Raw genomic sequence first — 23,192 nt, 5'->3', positions numbered from 1 at the left:
CACAAGTATGTGCAAGATTATTATCCACTCCTTTAGTGGCAAGCCCAGGAAATTCCAGAGATGAGAGAGGGGTTACCACATGAATTCCCTTCAGAAAACGGACTTCCTTTATTTCATTGGCCTTAAGGAATCTCTTTTACTCCTCATTCCATGCAATAAAGAGATCTAGAGGAAATACATTTTTTAGGCAAGGGAAGAAATGCAAGACCTGCAAACAAAAGACCTCAGAAGTGTTTTTCTGGGGTTCATATTTCCCAAACTGGTGCTGACTTTCCTTTAATCACTGAAAGGCAAGGAGATTTGAGTTTTGCATTTTCTTGATCTGAACATAACCATCACCTTCATAGTATGACTCACACATATATAGCCACCCTTACCCTTCAAGAAAAATAAACCCATGCCTACCAGCAGCAGCTACCTACGTTTCCCCTCACATTGCTGCCATGTTCCCTTTCCCTGCCTTCTGCTCTCTAGGTGCAAGGGTGTGGGCAAGAAATAGAAAGACTTTCATCACCTTGACTTCCACCAAGATTATAGATTTCATATTATAACTGAATGGTTGTCAGATTCATGGATTGTCAAAATTCTCAAGGTAACTGGAGATTAGATGCTCAATAAATGCTACTTACTATGCCATCAGACTCCAAGCAAGGCCTGTATCTAAATTTTCTCATCAGTGTGTCTCAGCATTGTGGTACATAGTAAATACTTAATATCCATTTGTTGAATAAATGAACAAATAAATGAGTAAATGAATGAATTAATGAATGAGAGATCACTTATTCTAAATGCCTATTTTAAGGGTGACAAATGCTATGTAGCATTAATAACAGACATTTCATATTTGCTGTCTTATAGCATTTGCAGTCTTAAATAATATAAAACTAATTTAAATGACTTGCCCAGTTTCTCACACTTCTAATACCAACTCTTTAGTGCTCCTAAAATCAAAAAAAATGCTGCAGTTGGGAAATCAGCTCCAGCAACAAATTATTAAATATAATAACAGGGCCATGCGAATCCATATGAACTTACAAGGACAGAGCCTGAAATCAAAAGTATGTGTGATATGTTAATAAAATACATGAATATTAAGAAAATATGTATTATAATTGAAGATATTCACTATAATTTAGATGCTATTTTGCTACTCAGGCATTTGATAATCCCTGACTGCATAATCAGTAACACCTTGACATTAATGAGGGAATGCCAAGCTGATGACAATTTTGCTAGTTGATCAATGCTTGCTGATGAACATTTTGCTAGTTGTTCAATATTGATAATTTGTTTTAAATTAGCTATAAAAGCAAGATGTCCTATGGGAAAAATACAAATTACAGGGGGATCAAAAACAGAAATAAGGTGTTTTTATATCAGCAAGTGAAACAGATACATCTATTTCAAAATTGCAAGTTTGGGGGCGCCTGGGTGGCTCAGATGGTTAAGTGTCTGCCTTCGGCTCAGGTCATGATCCCAGGGTCCTGGGATTGAGCCCCACATCGGGCTCCTGGCTCAGCAGGGAGCCTGCTTCTCCCTGCTCATGCTCTCTCTCTCTCTCTCTCTCTCTCTCTCTCACTGTATCTCTGTGTCTCAAATGAATAAATAATTTTTTTTTTTTAAAAATGGCAAGTTTGGGTTCTATATCCACTAAAGAGAAAAGTGGAGAATTTCAGCAATCATCCAGATATTTCAAAAGAGGTACTGTATTTTGCTTAGTCCACTAAATATCTCACACAAAACTAAGGGCTGGTTTTGTTTCACATGGTCTGGGAAATAGCCCGTTTTCTCCTGAAAAGCTGATAGTTACATGTAATGAGTAATCTTTAGTCCATGGGAAAACCTTAGTTTTAGTGTGATTCATTGGTCTCCTATGCATTGCATTTATTACAAAATAGGTTTTATTTTATTATATTACTAACTAAAAATCAAAAAGCACATATATGAATACATAGATCTAGAGAGAGGAAGTAGCACTGTTTATCTACCCAAATATTATCATTTCCTTGACTCTAAATACAAATGAATCTAGATACAAAATGCCTTACTCTATTCTTTATTAACTGTCACGTAGACTTTAAGAAGTCCACCACCCACATCATAGAGATAAGGCCTGCTTCATCCTGCTCCAAATCAAGTACCAGCTGACAAAAAGCAATGATTCATTAACTTAGTTTCCTCTGAGTAAGGAAGAAACAGATTGTGTGTGTTAATCCATCAATATTTTGAAAATTTTTGAAAGGAACCTTGGATCCCAAAACAAATAAATGCAGATTTGGGGGAATCATTTATAGGAAAAGCCTGGGTGTGTCTACATTTTCCTTACTGATGACTGCAACCAATTAAATAATTCAATTGGCAAAACTTATCAGTAGGACAGAACTGGAAACAAATTTATTTATTCTGACAAGTTTTCTATTAGAGATATCAAGAAACAACTGATGTCTCTTGGAAAGGACTGAAGATAACACCCTCTTTGGCAATTGACTGTGTTTCCTTTGGTTTGATTTTCCCTGGTTTTCCATGGCAAACAGAATTTGCTTAAAGATACCTCTCCCTGATCTACCCGGTATTCTCCATGAGAATCAGAGCTCCCAATTTGGTGATGAGCCTGGTTTCCTGCAGCAAATGAGGATGATACCCTGAGACCTCTGAGCCTGTTCCTCCAGGGCAATGGGCACCTGAGTAGTTGAATCATAGAAAGAGAAAATGTCTTCCATTACCAAAAGCAAATACAGAAAATTGGAAGGAAAGAGAAACCCTTGGTTCTGAGGTTGTAGAGGTTGGTTGTAAGACCATCAGCTGCCTTGTAAAGAGCACATTATGGAGGACACAATCTTTTCTTCTCAATGGCCATCTCACAAGGCCTACACTGTAAGGTCCCAAAGAAGCTGGGAGGATGAGAACACAGTGCATAAGACTAATTCAGTTTCAATTGTGACATTCAAACAAAGAAATGTGGCTGTTAGGGAGAACTGTCCTGACTACAAAGGAACCATCTGCGACTAATTATGATATCCAGCCTTATTTAAAACCATCATTTCATTTTGTATTTTGAGTTTCTCTAATGTAGTTAATTAAGGTTTCTTGCATCCCTAACATAATCATATATATCTTTTATAATCATATATCTCCAAAGCATTTGCAGAGTTGTGTCAAGATTACTGCTATGAGCAGCAGAAAGTTGCAAAATTCTCCAGGATTTCTTAAAACTGTAAGTCATTTTCTAAATCTTCTTCAACAGATAACAATAATAGTTTCAGAACAAATTAATGGCTGACATCATTGGAGCATCACATCTGGACACCACGAGTGCAATGCACTCTTGTCCCTGAAAGCATGTGAGTTCTTTACATTCAGGAAATATTACAGATCCAGAATAAGTGAGGCCCTGCCTCTCTGGTCTATTGAAAACCCTTGTGGGAGCCAAGAGGCCATAGAGAACATGTATGTCATCTCCTCTCCCAGAGGGTCAGAGACTGAACCAGATGAAATAAATCCTTTCTCTTACAGGCTACTGGCTAGAAGTAGATGGTTCTGGGGTGGGGGGCATTCTTCCCATTAAGCTACATTTCAAATCTCCCATTTTTGAGAGAATAACTTTATTTCTTTAAAGATTTTATTTATTGGACAGAGTGATAGAGAACACAGTAGGCAGAGCGGCAGGCAGAGGGAGAGGGAGAAGCAGCAGGCTCTCTGCTGAGCTGGGAGCCCAATGCGGGGCTCGATCCTTGGACCCTGAGATCATGACCTGAGCTGAAGGCAGACGCTTAACTGACTGAGCCACCCAGGTGCCCCGAAGAGAGTAACTTTAAAGAGGCTTCAGAATTCTCTGAAATCTGTCTACTTTTTCCAGTTATTAACTGAAAACTGAATTTGGAAAGGAGGTAACATGAATTTTGCTTGATGATCATCTCTTTAATCATAAGGAAAGACAAGATGCCTTACCAAAGGAGTAGAAAGACTGTCCTCTTCTTTTACTACAGAGTGGTTTCCTTTTTCCACAAAAGAGCTGTAGTCAACATGTAGAGAAAATCTAATGACCATAAGTCTTTTGATTCTACCTTTCTTTCCTGCTGGCCATTTTTCTATCCCAGACTCTGGCTGAGCCAGCAGGAGAGAGAAGAACTTGACTACTTGTGGATCTCTGGCAGGGTTAGTGAAGAACAAGGTTCAGCTTAATTTCTAAAATAAATTTTTCAAATACTATTTGGTACAAACTCAGTCTGTTCTCCATTACCACAGATACCAGGAATTAACTGTAATTTTGCTTCTATTTGATTCCCCGTAGGGACAAAACCACACTTTTAATGCCAACACATGCACATTCTAACATTACAGTAAACGTTTTTCTGACGCATTTGCAGATTCACAAAAAAAGAAAGATAAACTGAAACATTTGGCTAAGGCTTAGTTACTTCACTGAGAATCAGTAATATTTCAGAAAATGGTGCAATGTAGAAATTACTAAATCTATTCTTTAAAAACCCTCAGGTTAGAGTTTGAATTACTAGAAAAAGAAAGAAATGCAAATTGTTTATTGTTTTCACATGTACAGTAAATTCAGAAAATTGTATTTCTTTAGAGAACCATATGGGAGAGAGAGACTTTCTTTTCATCAGGAGTGGTTTTGCTTGTTGCGCCAAGAGCTAAAAAGATGTTTTTAATAGCTAAAGCCAGTTTGTTATACAATCTGTCTGGATCTTGCTTATAAGAGAGACGAAGATCGCTTGGGTAGGAAATACAGGGTGCTGATGGAGTTGTCTGAGATGATAGAAAAGTTGTGTAAAAAAACACAATCCAAGGAAAGAATCTTTAACTCCTGGTTGATAGAAAAATTGGTTTACATATTTCACTGAGGAGCCATGGGAGGTTATTGAGGCTCCTTTTGTAAATGTGACCATGTACTGTATGAGGGGGAATGGGGCAATGAACTGGGTGCCGCAAACATGTCTCCCAAATACCCAAGGTGGGTGCAAGTGAAGGATTCACCCAACAACGGCTTGAGAGGGCCTCAGAGAACATGACTGCTCTTTGAGCATGACTTTGGACCAAGGGAGGGCCAGAACCCTACCTCAGAGGCTAGGAAAAAAGCATTCTCAGGGATGAAAGTCATCCTAGGAGGATCACACAGACATGTTTCACTAGACATGTGTTTAAGAAAAAACCCATACATCAATGTTAACTAACTGGAATTTAAATAAAATCTGAAACTAAAAACAACAACAAAATTAAATTAAATTAAAATTAAGATTAAAAAACACACCAAAAACTAGTGCCATACCATGATCAAGTCTTCATGGTCGATCATGAAACAAGAAAATTAAGTAAAGTATAGTGCATTTTTCATAAAGTTAAATAAATGCATTGTAAAGGCTAATTTTTATAAGATTATGTCCTTTCTATAGTTCTCAAGTTAAAATATGCTTTAATATACTATACTGAACCACAGAAATTGCCAATATTTAACTGTTTTTGACCTGCAAAAATGGCAATTTCCTAGGTTTCAATCCAACATTAAAGGATGACAATTGAATTGAATATGGGAGCTTGTAATGACCTTATGTGGCAAAATATAGACCTGGTAACCATATGTCAATACTCAGATTTGTTTTCAAAAAATGTCGAGTTCATAAAATCCATATAACTATAAATTGCCACTAGAGAGTGTCTCAACCAGCAGCCTTTTAGATTTTGACTGTTATAAAACAAAACAGAACAAAACAAAAACAGAATTTAATAAAAAAAAAAAAAAAAAAAGGATAGACCCAGATGCTGAATGGAACATTATTGCATTGGAAGCTAGTTTTATATGAAGGAGAGGCTGAAACTACAAAATCTTGGGACACCAGGAGCACCATGAACGCATATGAAGCAGGGCCCTGGGCTAAGAAAGGTATTCTAGTCCCTGCCCTAGCCTGATCAGGAAAGGAAACTGTTGATCATTCTCATTCATATTCCTCAATGGAAGGATGCAGAAGGGGATCCTCCACTGGAAGGCAAAAGTAAAAATCTACTGGTGACTTGTAGAAAAGGAATTCCAGAAACTCAGAGTGGTGACTCCTGCCAACAGCAGATGTTAAGAAGAGCAATCGAATCCTGTTTCTTACAAAAGATGCCTGCCCAATGTCAACAAAAGGGTATTTTTATTGGCCCTGCCAATTACCATTCAAGCATACCTAACTGGACCACAGAAGACCAACTGGATTTTCTCTGACTGGGAATTTGAACTTATGGAAATTGAGCTAGAAGGTCATGAAGACTTGAAGCCGAGGCTGCTGTTTTGGAATAGGCATGCTAAAGCTAGGGGCAAGCAGAGAACTGAGAAGAGAAAAAGTGAAGCAAACAGGCAGAAGTGATACGAGATCTCACACCAAAGAGAAAGAGATGGAAAGACAACCAAGCAGAGAAAGTTCCCTTGATTTCACATCATATGCCAGTTCCAGGTTTAGTCACTCTAGAAGACCTAGCTAGGTCTTGGGATCCAGACTCTTAGGAACCCATGAGATACCCTCGAGACTAATTTTCTTTTACTTAAGGCAGTGTGGGGAGTTTCTGAGTCTTGAAAACAAAAGATTCCTGTTGAATTGTAAGTGATCTATTTAGTGGGAGAAGAAATTGGATTATAACCAGAATGGGCTGAGAGTAATTAGCAGCCTAACTATATATTCCTTCTTTTATATCTCTTCTCTTCCATATATGCTTCATCCTCTGCTCTTTCTCTCCTCTTATGTAGTAAGTATGATAATTCAGATGTGGATATAACTCCTAACTTGAAAGTGCTTCTAACCTTGATGACAACTAAGTAAGTTTTGGCTGCATAACAAACCACTCCAAGACCCAGTGACTGAAGCAACGATTTTTAGCTCAAAATTCTGCAGGTGGGCAATTAGGCTGACTTCAGCTTGGCAGTTCTTCAGGTCTCGGGTGGGCTCACTGAGACATCCATGGTCAGCTGCTGGGTCAGCTGGGGGCTTGCTAGTCTAGCATGGCCTCAGCTCAGATGGCTCATCTCTCTTCCCGGTGGTCTCTCATCCTCTAGCAGGCTCTGCCCTGTAATTGTTTACTTGGCAGCCGAAGAGGATTCCAGAAGAACAAGTGGATGCTTAGGCTCAGAATCAGCCCTGCATCACTTCTGCTGCATTCTATTGGTAAGGCAAATCATCAGGCCAGGCCAGATTCAAATGCTGGGGAAATACACTTCACTCTTTAAGGGAAGTGATAATCACAAGGGATAGAGATAGAGAGAGGGGAATACTAGTGGCCACTCCGCAATCTTACCACAGGTAGCCTCCCCAGCCCCAGGGTAGGGTCTATTAACAAAAGAGATGTGGAGCAGCAGCTTAGTCCATCTCTGCTCTAAGACCCAAGGAGAAGAGCTATTTTCCATTTCCCTACTAGCTTCCTTCTGTCAAATACATAGGCATAGGACACAGAGGACCAAATCCAGGGCATAGATTCACAAAGCAGACCTGTGGACTGTGAAGGCTGCAAGACTGGAGGCTAGAAGCTGGGAAAACAGACGCAGCTGGTTTTAATACTCTAAGAGAAGACTTCATCCAAAGAACAGCATTGCAAATACCGTCAAGGTATGAGATGGTGCATTTTGACCCTGGCAATTTAAAAGTATCTCTTTTAACTATAAACTTCTAGTTATAAGATGCATAAGATCTGGGGATCTAATGTACATATTTATTAATAATAATTATTATTATTAACACAGCTAATAATACTGTTATGTACTTGAAAGTTCCTAAGTGATCGCATTTTATTTGTTCTCATCACACAAAAAATGGTAATTATGTGACATGATGGAGGTGTCAGCTAATACTATGGTGGTAATCATTTTGTAGTATGAAAGAATATCAAATCAACACATTGTATACTTTAAACTCATGAAATGATGGGGTGTCTGGGTGGCTCAGTCAGTTAAGCATCTTCCTTCGGCTCAGGTCATGATCCCAGGGTGCTGAGATTGAGTCCCGCATTGGGCTCCCTGCTCAGCAGGGAGTCTGCTTCTCCCTCTGCCTGCTGCTCTCCCTGTTTGTGTTTTCTCTCTCTCTGACAAATAAATAAATAAAAATCTTTAAAAAAAATAAACTCATGAAATGTTATATGTCAATTATATCTCAATAAAACTGGAGTAAAAAAATCGAAGTACAAAAAAAGTCTCTCTTCTGCGTGCTATTTTAACTAAAATCCCTTGGCTAGAAAGATTCCTGCACGGACTCACAGTCCTAATAGAACCACTAACACAAGCTACTTACCTTGGCTCTCCAGTCCTGAGGAGACCAGCAACACTGCTCTGATATAGAGGAAGGAGCAGCAGAAAATGTGTCACTGTCACATCTACAGACCTTCAGAGTAAAACTAGACAAAAGAACTTAGTTATTTCAGTGGGTGCTGGATCCTAAATCATATTCCTAATACAAGTTTGTATTTGAACAGTGTAAACCTTTGAAGATTTTATGATTTGCCAAACCCAACAACAGGAAACATTCATTGATGGACATCAGGGATAAGCAATAAGGAGTCAGAAAATGCCCCGCACATAAACTGGCATTTACCTGATGTAATTTGAGAGGCTCCAAAATTTCTAGGATTAGCCTGCCACAATACTGAAATTTCTACCAGTAATTTTTTTATGTGGCTAAGACTGTAAAAAAACTCTATGAAAATATAAATGTATTTCAAATATATCTGAAAATGTAAGTCATTGCTTCATTAACAGCTTATCATTTTTCCACTAGAGTTCAAATCCTAAGCAAAAAAAAAAAAAAGGAATTAGAAAGGAAGCTTGCTGAAAAAAACTGATGGGACAGAGGGTCCACTTAGTAGGGCCCTCAAGTAGCCAGGGGTTTACATAAGGTCACAGGGCACAGACGAAGGGGTAGAAGGAAAGTCTTGCAATGAGGACCTACTTGCATCCTTTGTAAGTTTGCTGGGAGCCAGTCTTGTGGCGAATGATGGAGACCGGGGAGGGGAGGAGGAATGCACCGGGAGGGAGAGGACTCTGCCCAGACACTTCATTTCCTCTTGGGTCCAGTTTCACATCAGAGTTTCCTATTGCCATTGTGACATGCTGCCACTAACTCAGTGGCTTTGAACAACCCAAATTTGTTATCTTATAGTTCTGGAGGTCAACAGTCCTAAAATCAAGGTTTCAGCAGAGTTGAATTTCTTCTGGAGACTCTAGGGGAGAATTTGTTTCCTTGAATTTTCCAACTACTAGAGGCCACCTACCTTCTTGGTTCATGGCTCCTTCCTTGTATTACTCCAACCTCTACTTCTGTTGTCACATCCATCTCCTCCTCCTCTCTCTCTCCTCTCTCCCTTTTTCTCTTGAAAGAACTTTTATGGGGGCACCTGGGTGGCTCAGTCAGTTAAGTGTCTGACTCTTGATTTTAGCTCAGGTCATGATCTCAGGATCATGGGATTGAGCTCCACGTAGGGCTCTGCACTCAGTGGGGAGTCCTTCTCTCCTTCTCCCTCTCCCTCTGGCTCTCTCCTCACTTGCACTCTCTCTCTCTCTAATAAATAATCTTTATAAAAAATACAAGAACTTTCCTGTTTACATTGAGTCCACCTGGGTAAAACAGGATAATCTCCCCATCCCAAAACCCTTAACTTAATCACATCTGCAAAGCCTCTTTTGCTATGAAAGCTAACATATCCACAGGTGTAGGAGTTAGGATTTGGACAACCCTGGGTGAGAAGCATTATTCTTACCACAGGGTCCATATCAAACATTCACACACCAAGAGTTTAGGGATTATATTTAGTTCTAGGGGAAGGATATTGCAAAAGCTGCAATGTTGTGAGGTTGTGCATAAAGAGTCAGCTTAAAGTGTCAGTGGTGGATACGGTTGTTTTATGGAGCCTGCGGCAGGGCCCTATTAGTGAGTCACAATAAGGACCCTTAGAATTTTGCAACAGAGCCATGCCATCCTATGAAGATAATTACTCTCCTTTTCAGAAACAGCTTTTGGTTTTTTGACTTTCCACTTGACCTTAGTAGAAATAGAACATCTGACCATGGGCTACCAAGTTACCATGTGACCTAGGGTGCCCATCATGAAGTACTGTCTGACTCACCAAGCCCACAAAGTTAGGCATGCACAGTAGCAGCACTCCAGGCTCAAATAAAAATTCTATATAGAAAGCAGGCTCAAGCAAGTCTTGGAGGCACAAGTCAGTTGCATGAGGAAGTAGCTTAGATGTCCATGCCTCCCACTCCTACTAACTGCCTTCTCTCTTTCAACCTATACCTATGGCCTAATGGGCAGTCCTTTGTGAGCTGTTCCTATGGAAGAAAAAACTCAGGCTTGGTTTACAGATGGTTCTACTTAATACACGCAAAGCACAACCTGAAATTGGGCAGCTATCACACTACAGCCCCATGCTGGGCTGGCCTTGATGGACAGTGGTAAAGGGCAATCCTCCCTGTGGACAGGACTTTGAGCAATGTAGCTGTGTTCGTTTTGCCTGGAAGGAAAATACAGCTAAGCTGAACTATGTTTCCCAGAATTAATTTTCCTGTATGTTTCTGGTTAAGATAAGCCATATTAGAGAGACCTATTTGCATGAGATTTAGAAGGTGGAAGTGAAGCAGCAGCCGTATCGTTTTTTAACCTTCACATGGTGGGGTCAAGGTACATTTGTAGCTCAAGCAAATTATCATTTCATATCATATCATATCAATTATCATTTATCTGCTAGCTCACCTTGTTGGCAGAGGGCAGCACCCAGGCCGGCAGATGCTCCACCTTCTCCTGGATTCAACACCTTCAATCCCTGAGCCATTCATTCGGCTCTGGGCCATTTTAAACAAAGGGCACTACTGTAACAAAGTTGGGGCAGTGAACACCGACACAGGCCCCAGTTCATTCTTACAGTCCCAGCTCTTCTTGGATTCTAGCTTGTCCTTGCTCTCCACTACCTTACATCCATTTTCCCTTCCCAATTGCCTGCTATGCTAAACTTCAAGTTTTAGCACCAAAGATGAAGGTGACAAGCTCACAGAAACTATTTAACCTGTGTCCACCATTGTGTATAAGGTCAAAGCTCTGTAAAAACACACACACGCACACACAAACACACACACACACACACATATTCACTTATGTAACTCTCTTCCAGGGCTCTGGAAGGGTTCCTGGGCATTATATTCTAATAATTCTATGTTTTTGTAAAAGCTGTAAAAATAAGCTATTTTTCAAATGCAGTCAACTAGTCAACTTTGCCTCCATGCCCATTACTGCTCGTCTTAGTTTTGATTTCCTGAGAAGCAGATCCTGAGACTAGGATTTAAACACAAGTAGTTTATTTTGTAGGTAATGCCAACATCATTAGGAAACATCATTAGGGGAGCAAGGAAGACAAGAAACAGAAGGGAGTTAATAAACTGAACTTTATCAAGCAAGATACCACAAAGGGCAAAAGAGCTAAGTCCTGCTGGGGAGCTCCAGGAAATGATGCACAACACACTCTAGAAATATTCTAGTCAAGGGACTAATGAGTTGGAGTATTTATTCACAACTCCTGAGAGTTGCTGCATGAAGGCTGCTCCTGGGAGGCATTAAGTCTTCAGTTTGCCATGAACACAAGGAGAGCAGCCTTAGAGGGCAGTAACTGGCAATGGAGAGATGGGTCAGGATACAGTAAGGGCAAAGAAATATGGGCAGGACACTGACAGGATCTGTAACATTTCCAAATTTCTAGTCCAGATCTCTTTATTCTGCCCCAAATCCATAAACCAAACTGTCTACTTGGATCTCCATTATAGGATCTGCCTATAAGGCATCTCCCATCTCAAACTCCTACCCTCTCCTATTCCTCCCTGATTGCAGAAATTGGTATCACCATCCACCTAGCACCCCAAATAAGATACCTAACAGACATTTGTGACTTGCCGGTTGGTTCCCAAAATTTATTGAACCAACCTCCTCAATACCTCTTCTTGCTCTTTCCTCTCACCCCACTGTCTAAGTTTATATCCTATTATTTTTCATCTGAACTATTCCAATAATCTCCTAAATGGAGTATCTGTCCCTATTCTACTCACACTTATCTGCTATGCAATCCCCTTTCTTAAAATCCTCCAAAATCTCCTCAGGAATGTCTCCATTACCTCAAGTCAAGATTCTAAGTCTTTAGTTGAGTACGATGACCTGTTCCCTCAATTATTTCCAGCTTAATCTTTTGCTCCTTTAAATACATTATATGTGACTGCCCATAGACATGTATTCATAGTTCTCGCATGGTAAAGTCCAGTCTTTGCATATGTGTTTCCATCTGCCATATTTGTCCTTCTCCATATTACCTGCCCAGTCAACTTCTATTCATATCAAATATCACTTTCATTGCCATATTGTTCCAGACCTCCCAGGAAGACAGACATCTCTTAGGCTATGCTCCTGAAGCACTAACAATTATAGGGCTATAATCACACACCTGTTGGGTTAATAATAAAGGTATGCATGGGATTAGCATTAAGGTCTTTACGTGAAGATCAGAACATACCAGAAGTGATACAAAAAAGAAAGATACCTAATGGATAAGCATAAAATCATTCATGATAATGCTCAACATTAAATATGAAGACCAAAGACCCCTTTTTAGGAGGTCTCCTCTTCAGTCGAGAGCTCTCTTGTTATCAACAGACTCAGCTCTGGGAATCCACCATGATGGTTCAAACAAGGTCTAGATTTTATTTATACAAGGACTAGATTTTATTAAGATTACGATTATTCAAATGAATGCGAGTTCTTTAGTGGACTGCCCTGATACATCTGTCATAGATTACTTTACCATTAACAAACATGATCTAATCTGATTAACATTCCTGCCCTACAGCCCCCTAACATTGTGATGCTGCTATCTCCAGGATCCCGGCATTCCCACTGAGATTAAGGAATCAAGGATAGCATCTCCTGCCTTCATCGATAGCCTACAGAGGACAGCAACTAGAGCACTTTCCAAAAATGCTGATGCTATGTTCCCAATGTATTTTTCAGCTCAGTGCTATGACAATAAGTGTCCTCTGGGGCCTTCACAGAGGAAAATAGTTTTGGGGATGGAGGGCAGGACATGCATAATAAATCCATTTCTATATCTCAATTCTCTAAGTTGTTAAATTTATTTTCTTCCTCTATATTATACCAATGAATTTCTGGTCTATTTCATTTAGGGCATGTCACTCTTGAGGCCACATCTTAATCAACTGAGTAAATGGTTAGAAATACTGTCAGCTGCTCAAACCAGAATATTTTTTTTATTTTTTTATTGTTATGTTAATCACCATACATTACATCATTAGTTTTTGGTGTAGTGTTCCATGATTCATTGTTTGTGCATAACACACAGTGCTTCATGCAGAACATGCCCTCTTTAATACCCATCACCAGGCTAACCCATCCCCCCACCCTCCTCCCCTCTAGAACCCTCTCAGTTTGTTTTTCAGAGTCCATAGTCTCTCATGGTTCGTCTCCCCCTCCGACTTACTCCCCTTCATTCTTCCCCTCCTGCTATCTTCTTCTTTTTTTTTCTTAACATATATTGCATTATTGTTTCAGAGGTACAGATCTGTGATTCAACAGTCTTGCACAATTCACAGCGCTCACCATAGCACACACCCTCCCCAATGTCTATCACCCAGACGCCCCATCCCTCCCACCCCCCACCACTCCAGCAATACTCAGTTTGTTTCCTGAGATTAAGAATTCTTCGTATCAGTGAGGTCATATGATACATGTGTTTCTTTGATTGACTTATTTCACTCAGCATAACACCCTCCAGTTCCACCCACGTCGTTGCAAATTCAAACCAGAATATTTAACCCAAAATCTAGTAAGAGAACCTATTAAAAAAATTCAGCCCAATCTAAAATTATACACTTCCCTCTCTGAGCTAGCACCTCCAGAATCCATTCTCCCACATATTCCTCCATCTTTTGTTGCATAAATTAGCAAAACCTTCCAATTTTTATTCTCCCATATTTGACTTTGCAGTTGGTTCCCTGGGATATGCTAGAGTGTGATTCCAATTGTCTAGAGACATTGAGGAAAATCGGCACCCCCTGGCAAGGTAACTATCTTTGGTGAGGTCAGAATAGCTTCACCTCACATGGCTGCTCCCGCTAGCAAGAAAAACTTAGTGGAGTTTATGGGTTCAATATCCATAAAGTTGTTTAATTATCCCCAAGTTACCATTCTTATTTCAAGTTTCTTCTTTTTTGTAAAAATCAGTTCCCTCATATTCATTAAGAGATCTGGCAAGGCTGTGAATTCCAGCTACAACGTATTTTACCAACTTACAGGATCAGACCTATGTGTCTGATTTGCAACTATGCCAGCTCCCTGATAAGAGCTATAGATCAGTCACAGAAACTCCCTGGGTTTTTGTTTTTGTTTTTGTTTTATTTTTTACCATGACTTGAGCTGTGAATTTTAAATCTTAAGCTATTATTTTCTTTCTGTAAGCCCTCTAGCACAGTTAGAAAGAACCAGTTTACCTTACAGGGTCTCACCCTGTAGGACAATCACCATACCTGCATGGTCTTACCATATCTAGGATGACTATATATCCCAGTTTGGCATCCTTCTGCTTAATGTGTGTTATCTTGGAATTGTAAATGACGTTTTCTCTTTCAAAAGTGTCCCAGTTGGACCGTAAGTTATGCTTATCCTTCAAGTACCTATAGCCTACCACAACCACCACTGATACCACCAATGGATACTCAAAACAACCACAATGAAAATTTCATTATGGAATGATGTGAACTATCTGTTTCCCACTCTCTAATGCTAAGAGTCCTCCTTGGTTTTAGGCTAAACAGGGCCAAAAAATCAACACTAGATTCCCAAATTCTTCAGGGTGTGTTCCCTATAACCATCTTTGGTACAAATAGGTACATGAATCAAGATTCTTAGTTACAGAATACAGAATCTACGCCAGGTATTAAAAAAAAAAATTCACTATAGAGTATTAAGAGGTTACAGAATTCTGAGAGGGCTGGAACAAAACCTATACTCACAGCCAAGAGTAATGCAGCCAAAGAAATGTCCAACATAAGACTGTTTTATCAGAAACCCAAATCATTGTCATTCACACTTGGCATCAAAGTTGGTACTAGACTGTAAACTTATTACCACAGCTGCCCAAGAGATTCAATTTCTCTATGCATGATCCTCTACCCCACATTGTTCCCATCTGCTTTCTAAGTTTTGTGCAAGTCATGTATGGAACCCTAGTTCATGTGTGGAAACCTAGTTAGGGAAATACAATGTACTTTTACACATAAGCTCTCTTTAACACACAAGGCATATTAGAGACGCTCTGGTGAAAATTCAGGGAAAGCCAATCTTCAGTATCCGTCAAGAACTGGAAAAGACTATGCAGAAATCCATATGTAGGAAGAGCAGTGGTGGATGCAGAATTTCTATTAAAGAAGAGTTTAAGGGACACAATCTCACTGGAAGGGGGTTTAGGAGATTTGCCGTGAAGCTGTGTTTGCATAGCAAGCACACTGTTCTTAGCTCAGTTGCTTATTTCAAGTAGCACCTAGGAGAGTTAATGGATGTCTAATCAGACAAATGAAACAAGCCTTGGCACCACAACCAGATGGAAAAGGTAAGAAACTATAAGACTGTTACCCTCTTTCACAAACTGAACTGGGGTGCCTCTGAACAGCAAAGTAAATGACAAGAAAGCCCTTGAATAAATTGTTCTATCATATTGACAAGTGTCTTCCCTAAATAGCTCCGGGAAAGAGAAGACTACTTTTTAAAACAAAACTGGGATATAATTTCTAAAAATGCAAACTGACAAAATATTTTAAATTCTGAACTTCCAGATAACCTTGGAATTATTGTTTCTATATTATCACATCTGAACTGGCACAAGCAAGGAGGACCAAATATGTTTTCCCCTCTCTTAATGGCATCAATGGTTTTTTCTGTCTTCCTAACTTGAAATATCCCTTTGCTTTCCAAGTAGTTTTAGGGCAACAATCATATTTACCTCTGTGGGGTTCCTGGGACTTTTTCATTGCCTCAAATCTCTCTAAGTAGGCCAGTGGATGCTCCAAAATGTATTTTTTGCATGTATTTTTTTTAAGCCTTGAGGTGAACACTTTATATCAGAAGTCAAAGAGGACAGACAGAAATAACTCCTTTCAGAGCCCACTGCGGACTTCGTGAGGAAGAGGGGCCTGCGCTATTACACATAAATTTTGCAGATCTGTTGGCTTCTCAGTTCATAGCACTCGACTCCCTGGCTCCTCAGCAGCTCCTTCTCTTCTGCTGCATCTTGAGCTTTCAACTGGGGGAAGTGGGCCGGAGAGGTGATGAAATCATAGTGCCGCTCCAGATACCGCAGGTAGATGAGCATGTGCAGAGCATAGGCCAACACCAGCAGCAGGATCAGGGACATGGCCAGGCCAATCAGAATGGCTGGTGTGAAGGAGGAGGCACAGTCTCGGGGCTTGGCAAACTGCCTCCTCTTGATGGTGAAGCCTTGGATCTGTCAGGACAAAAAGCTGAAGTGACATACTCTTTCTCTCCTAAGATCTACCTCTAGCTGGACTGAGGGTTCTGGACTCCTAGTTAACCAAATTTAAGATACTGGGGCCGTACTTACTGACTAATTTGAACACATGATCTAACAAATGTAAATGTGTTTATGGGGACAATGAAACAATTTTAAATCAAGACTGACCCAGAGTAACTACTCTAAATAAGAGCAATCATTTGTAGAAGGCAGCTCCCACACTTAGTTGGCTTTTAGAACAGAATCCTACACAACATCACCTTGGTCACCTAGTTAGTTTCAAAGGGGTACATCAGAAAACTGAATTATCCATTAGTGCTTTAAGTGAGAACTCATTTTTATGACTTAAGTGGGTGCTTTGTCATTTTTTCATGCTAAAATGCCTGTAGCCATAGAGTTTAGAGGCCTTGCCCACCCAATTGTCTGTGCACTAGACTGAATCCAAAACAGCTCCAAAAGGAGACTCTTAGCCTGGCTTCTGGGATCCTTGGCCCACTCCTCTATGAAGAGGCAAAGTGGTCTTCTCTTCAAACTAGTGCCTGAAGAGTCAAGCTCTTGATAAAATGACAAAAGATGGCCTCATTCAATGCCACAACTCCAGCCAAAGGCAATGTCCTCACATTGACTGTTATTTAATTCTTAAGACTTGGTTGAGAACAGTGTCTGTGGAGAATGCCTGAAGGACATCTTTCCATCCATTTTCTGGACTACTGGTTATAAACACACTGTATCTAGCCCACAGGTGAGTTTTGTTAGGCCCAGAGTTCTGAACATCCTGAGAATTTCCTATTAAAATCCAGACTTCTAGCTTCCATTGAAAAATTGAAGATCCAGCAACACTGAGGCTGCATTCCTAAGAATGCTTTTTGCTTCCTAAGAAGCAAAAATTAAATTAACTGGAGTTGAATAAACGTACTCTTTGTGATGCTGCTACACTTTACTGGTATCCAGATGGCCCACCAAGGGCATCTCAGTTTGCCATGCTTGGGGCATCACGCTATACTTTATTCTTAAATCAGATGGGCAAAGCCACCTATGTGGAATGCAGCCTTTTGTATACATACCTGAATCACTATCACCACCACCTCTTGCGTGGACTGAGCTTGCATTCCACCATCTGCTTACATCAGTGGTGTTTTAACAAGGCCCACCATGACATCCACTGCTGTGTTCACTGTAAGGCTGTTGTCACAGATGTTAGCACATGCTGCACCATACGAGTGATGGATGTGCTCCCTGCAAGCACACTTCCAATAGTCTTATGAACCCCAAGAACGTGTAACTGAGCGATTCTTTCTTATACTGGATGCTCCAAAGCTTCAGGGCCAAATCACTGTGCCACTTCCAGCCAGATCAGACAGATGGTCTTGTGGTTTTGTGTACCAACCTCGCTAGTGGCTCTAATTGATCTGTTCTTCCTTTGTTTTTCTTAAGCCACATGTCTTTGCCCATTTTTTTGTTTTATATTTTTTATCATAAAATATACATAACATAAAATTTACAATCTTAACCATTTTTAGGTGTACAGTTCAGTGGCATTAAGTACATTCACATTATTGTGCAACCATCACCATCATCCATCTCCAGAACTTTTCATCTTGCAAACTGTAACTCCATTAAACACTAATTCCTCCTGTCCCTCTTCTGGGGGACAGGAGGACTGCTGTAGATACTTCATGTAAGTGAATTCATACAAATATTTGCCCTTTTGTTCCTTTAACTTAGCATAGTATCAAAGTTCATTCATGCCATTGCCAAATCTGAATTTCCTCCCTTTTCAAGACTGAGTAATATTCCATCACATGTATACACTAGCCTTTTTCATTCATCCATTGATGAACATTTGGGTTGTTTTCATCTTGTGGTTATTGTCAATAATGCTGCTATGAACATGGGTATACAAGCATCTGTTCAAGTCCCTGCTTCCAATTCCAATTTCCAGAATCACATGGTAATTCTACATTTAATTTTTTGAGGACCTACCACCATACCATTTTCCAGAGGCTACACCATTTTAAATTCCCACAACCAATGTACAAGGGTTCTAATTTCTCTACATCCTTGCCAACATTTGTTATTTTCTGTTTTGGGTTTGCTTGTTCTCTTATAATAACCATCCTAATGGGTGTGGTTTGTGCATTTTTCAAAGTCAGTTTTCTCACAGTGTTTCTCTAAGTCACCCTAAATCATTTCTGAAACAAGGAAGAGGTATAAGTCGGTCAATTCCTCTGTTCTCATCAAGCAAGATTATGTGTGAATTATTCTTTGTTTTCGTTATTACTTTGGGCCTACTTCTCTTTTTAAAGTGCAAGTGAGAGAAATATATATAATATGTACTTTTTAAATATTGATAAATACATATACATTATATATATTATAAAGTGCCTCTGAAGTCAGTGCAGAATTCAAATTCTGCTTCTACCATTTACAAGTTATATCACTTTGAAAAATTATGTAATCATCAGACCTTCAGTCATCGCATTTTTAAGACAGGGATAACAACAGCAATCTTGCAACATTATAAGTTTTGAAGACAAAGTATGTAAAATAACCACAACAGTGCTGACACACAGGGCAGGGGACTCATAAGTAGTACTGTTAATCCATGCCTGACACAGTCCTCGCTGTTGCCACATAATAAGGCCATGACTTCTTTACATTCATAAAAGAAAGGCCAGAAATCAAGAGGGTGAAGTAGTTTGCCCAGGTAGCTGACAAGCAATTTGAAACCAAGTCTTTCTTTCAAACTCCAAAATGCAAGCTCCTTCCCTACCCCAAACTGCACACCTCTCCAAACTGGGGGGAAGAATAAGTAAATCCATTTACATTTGGAAAAGATTGGAAAGTGCCCATAAGAGGGACATGCAAAACCGGGCCTATTTCAGTGAGTTGGAAGAGCGAGTGAAGCTTTCTTCATAGGTAAACAGGACAGAGGAAGTTGACAGATGTCTTTCTGCCTGAGATTCTGGTGGTGAAAAGAAACATCTAATGCCCCCATGCCTTTCCCCAAATACTTTCAAGAGGATCTCTGGGGTATTTTTGACTCCTTAGCTGACAGTTCCATTCCTGTGCTAACTGCCAAAGGTGTCACTCATGCTACAGATGTACTTCTTATCTGTCCTGATAGGATCACTGCTCCACTCCCTGAAGGAAATAAAATAATTACCTAACAGTTCCTCTCCCCAGAAGGGCCTCTCACTCCAGGAAGTGTCAGTCACTGGGCTTCATGCCACAGCTTCACTCCAGCTTAGATTGCTGGCATTCCTCATTGATAATTATTAGTGACTGCAGAAATGTGACTGTAAAAGCAAGGTGGGGGGCGGGGGGCAGTGCGTAGGGTGTGGGTAGTGCACAGGGAGAGGAAATATTCTATCCTATTCCACTTCATGACTTAGAAGATAAAGAAAAAAATACCAATATTATTTTAAAGGTATCCATTCCTCTCTTTTCTCAAAACATCTATATTTCCGGTGTTTTCAAACACTGAGTTTCTTTGGCACCAAATATACAGGCGCACTGAGCATATGTTTTAGTTCATTACCTGGAAATCAACAAAAGTGACCTCCCACAGGTTTGCCATGTCATCCGCGTAGCTGGGCAACAAGAGGGCATCATACCGCGGCAGGCTGCTGACACGGTGGCAGTGGTAGGAATAACTTGACGGAGCATAGATGCCAGTTGCATTAAAAGTTGCTTGGATTGAATTATTGAAAATAATCTCGACTCGCTGTAGACTAAACCAGCTCTGGAGGTACAACTTGTTGTAACTGGTAAGGATGAACCTGAAAATGATTACAAACAGTATTACTCCTAAAGCACTTGGATATTTGCTGATGCAGGAAATCATCTATGAGCAGTGCAATTGCACCCTCTTTTGTCAGGTAGCAGAACTGGCTCTGAGAGAGTTTCCTTCTAGTGCTGAAGCAGTCTCCTGATAGGTTTGAACGAAAGCAAAAGACAGGGCAGACCCCAAAAGTGGACAGTACAAATTCCTTCAAAAAGAAAAACACAAAAAGTTTGTTTTAATTTCATTTTTTAAATCAAAACTTGGTTTTATTACAGCAAAAAAAAGTTGAAAAAAACTAAATTCTAAGCTAATATTGAATTAGCTAAGTAAATAATGGTCAAAAATAACCCAAAGAGAGCTTTTACTGTGTCAAGCACCCTTCTATGTTCTTTATGTGTATTTTATTTAACATGAGAAAGATACTATTATCCTCATTTCACAGGCGAGGAATCGAGACACAGTGAAATAAATGGCTTGTGCAAGTTTACTCGGAGATTAAGTATTGGAGCTGGGCTCCAAATCCAATTTGAGACTACAGTCTTTACTCTTAGCCATTTTAGAATGGAATATTCTCCAGCAATAAAAAAGTTATAATATGCCATGATCATTTTTTCATTAAAAAACAAACATGTGACTGTGTAGAAAAAAAATTCTGGAAGGACAGAGATCAAATGTTAATAATGATTACAAATGGTGATTAAATTATGAATGATTTTCAAGTTCTTTTTATAAATAAACATTTTCTGATTCTTTTTGCTTTCTGGTCATGTATTGGACTCTTAGAGAAGCAGACCCTGAGACAATGATGTGAAGAGAGGAAGTATTTGGGGAGGTAGTCCCAAATTTTTTTTAAAGATTTTATTTATTTATTTGACAGAGAGAGACACAGCAAGAGAAGGAACACAAGCAGGGGGAGTGGGAGAGGGAGAAGCAGGCTTCCCATGGAGCAGGGAGCCCAATGCGGGGCTTGATCCCAGGACCCTGGGATCATGACCTGAGCCAAAGGCAGACGCTTAACGACTGAGCCACCCAGGTGCCCTGGTAGTCCCAAATTTATTTGGGAATTCAAAATATGTCAAATGGAGAAAAGAAAAGAAAAATGACAGAGGAATGGAAGACACCCCAAAAGGACACATTATTAAGCACGTTTCCACTGTGGACAAGTGCAGTTTGATGCTCATGGGGTACACTGGGAATGAGGGTAGTTCACATGCTTGTTATTTGACCTGAGGCTCAGGGTGAGAGAGCTGGGCTATTTATACACTTCTTTCAGTCATTGGTTGAGAGTTGCTGGGGTAGGGATGGGAGGCAGTGGACCCTTTGGCTAAAGGAAGCTTTTAGGCAAAGAAAGGCTGGCAGTTCAAAGTTGAGCTGGTATAGTGCTCTCAAATGGAAAAAGCCCAAAGTGATATAGATGGGGTACTGACAGCGTCTGCTGCATTCCTTCGTCCAAAAGAAAAAAATAATAATCATAAAGTTATTTTCCTTTTGGGGAAAAAAAGTGCTATTTGAATAAAAACTACTCACTTATATCAAACAGATATGTATATTTGTGTTTGTATGCTTGCTCACCTTGTGGGATTCTATTTTCCTTATAAAGTTTATCTAAAAGATGATGACATGTATTTTCTAAATTATAACCAGTGAAACACTAGTGGTTCCATGATATGTAGGCAAATATTCTGAGGAAAGAGCTTTCTAAAGTAAATATAGGAAAAGAGGTTAATCAGTCACCAAGTGTTGCAATCTTCCTTAAAAGCATGTCTTCACAGTAAATTTAATATACAAATTTATACTGTGAATCTCCAAGAGGAGGACATGGTGTGCAGTCTTTCTCAAACACATCTGACCACAGAACCCCTTTCCTGAGGAATCTTATAAATATTTTTACATAGCAGAAGTGTTCCATAGAACACAGCTTAGGAAAGACTGTCCTAGCACATGCTACTGGTTTTTTCAAGTAATGTTAAAGACATAGCTGTTTATCTCCACTAAAACGTTGGTCCTATAGGAACAGAAACATTTTATTTTCATAAGAAAAAAAATATAATGCTTTGACATTGTCCTCACTCCTGGAGCAGTTCCTAACTACTTGAATAAACCACTGTTGGCAGATGCATTCTTCCACACATTAACACAGCAAAATGTAGGCCTGGGTTATCTGCTGGGAAATTCAGCTAACAGAGAGGTTTTTTGTGATTATAAAATGATAAGTGTGATTTATTGTAAGGCACGATATAGAAAATAACTTCAAACCAGAGCTTCAGCTTTGGAGCTTACATATATTTTTTGCTCACAGGAAAAGAGTATCACATTTTCAGGTTCATGTAATTTCTAAGTCCTAACTGAAGAAGGAAAATCTATACAGATGCTTTGGTAGAAACTAAAGAAATCATCACTATAGGATCCCACCATAATATTGCTGACTTTGCATAGTTAGTTATATGTGGCATTTCACACGTCACAGTGCTTGGCACATAGCGGGCCCTTGATACTACATGTTGAGTGAGTAAATTATATGGAGCCAATATGAAGTGCTGAACCTATAACACTCCAAAGTAATATCCATACCTACCTTATATCAAGACCTTTGGGAATTTCAGCATCAACAAACTTCAGAGACAAACTAAGAAAACAGAAACAACACAGCCCATCAAAATAGAAATAACTTTTACTTCACGCTATACTAAAAAATTACCTCAAAATGGAAAAACTAAAACAATAAAACTTATAGAATAAACATATAGCAATTTTGCAATCTTGGACTAGCCAATGGTTTCTTGAAAAAATATAGAACCATAAGAGATTCTTAATCATAGGAAACAAACTCAGGGTTGCTGGAGGGGACAGAGGTGGA

At 39.6% G+C, this 23,192-nt stretch overlaps 1 protein-coding gene across 2 annotated transcripts in view; it reads right to left on the bottom strand.

The window, feature by feature from the left end:
* Window positions 1–13,693: 13,693 nt before the first annotated feature.
* Window positions 13,694–23,192, bottom strand: part of ATP6AP1 (ATPase H+ transporting accessory protein 1) — a 40,571-nt gene continuing 31,072 nt past the window's right edge. For both annotated transcript variants that reach the window (XM_088023382.1, XM_028114437.2), the window contains 3 exons: window positions 22,911–22,961; window positions 20,090–20,330; window positions 13,694–16,521 (listed from right to left, as the gene is read on the bottom strand). In XM_088023382.1, coding sequence (XP_087879508.1) covers window positions 16,219–16,521; window positions 20,090–20,330; window positions 22,911–22,961 — 595 coding nt within the window. In that variant the 3' untranslated portion in view covers window positions 13,694–16,218. The remainder of the gene's footprint in view (window positions 16,522–20,089; window positions 20,331–22,910; window positions 22,962–23,192) is intronic.

The sequence above is a fragment of the Eumetopias jubatus genome, unplaced genomic scaffold, assembly GCF_037043125.1.
Source record: "Eumetopias jubatus isolate StellerSeaLion01/CBP00866 unplaced genomic scaffold, mEumJub1_p1.0 scaffold_5, whole genome shotgun sequence".
NCBI classification, from domain to species: domain Eukaryota; kingdom Metazoa; phylum Chordata; class Mammalia; order Carnivora; family Otariidae; genus Eumetopias; species Eumetopias jubatus.
This window is presented reverse-complemented; position numbering and strand designations above follow the sequence as displayed.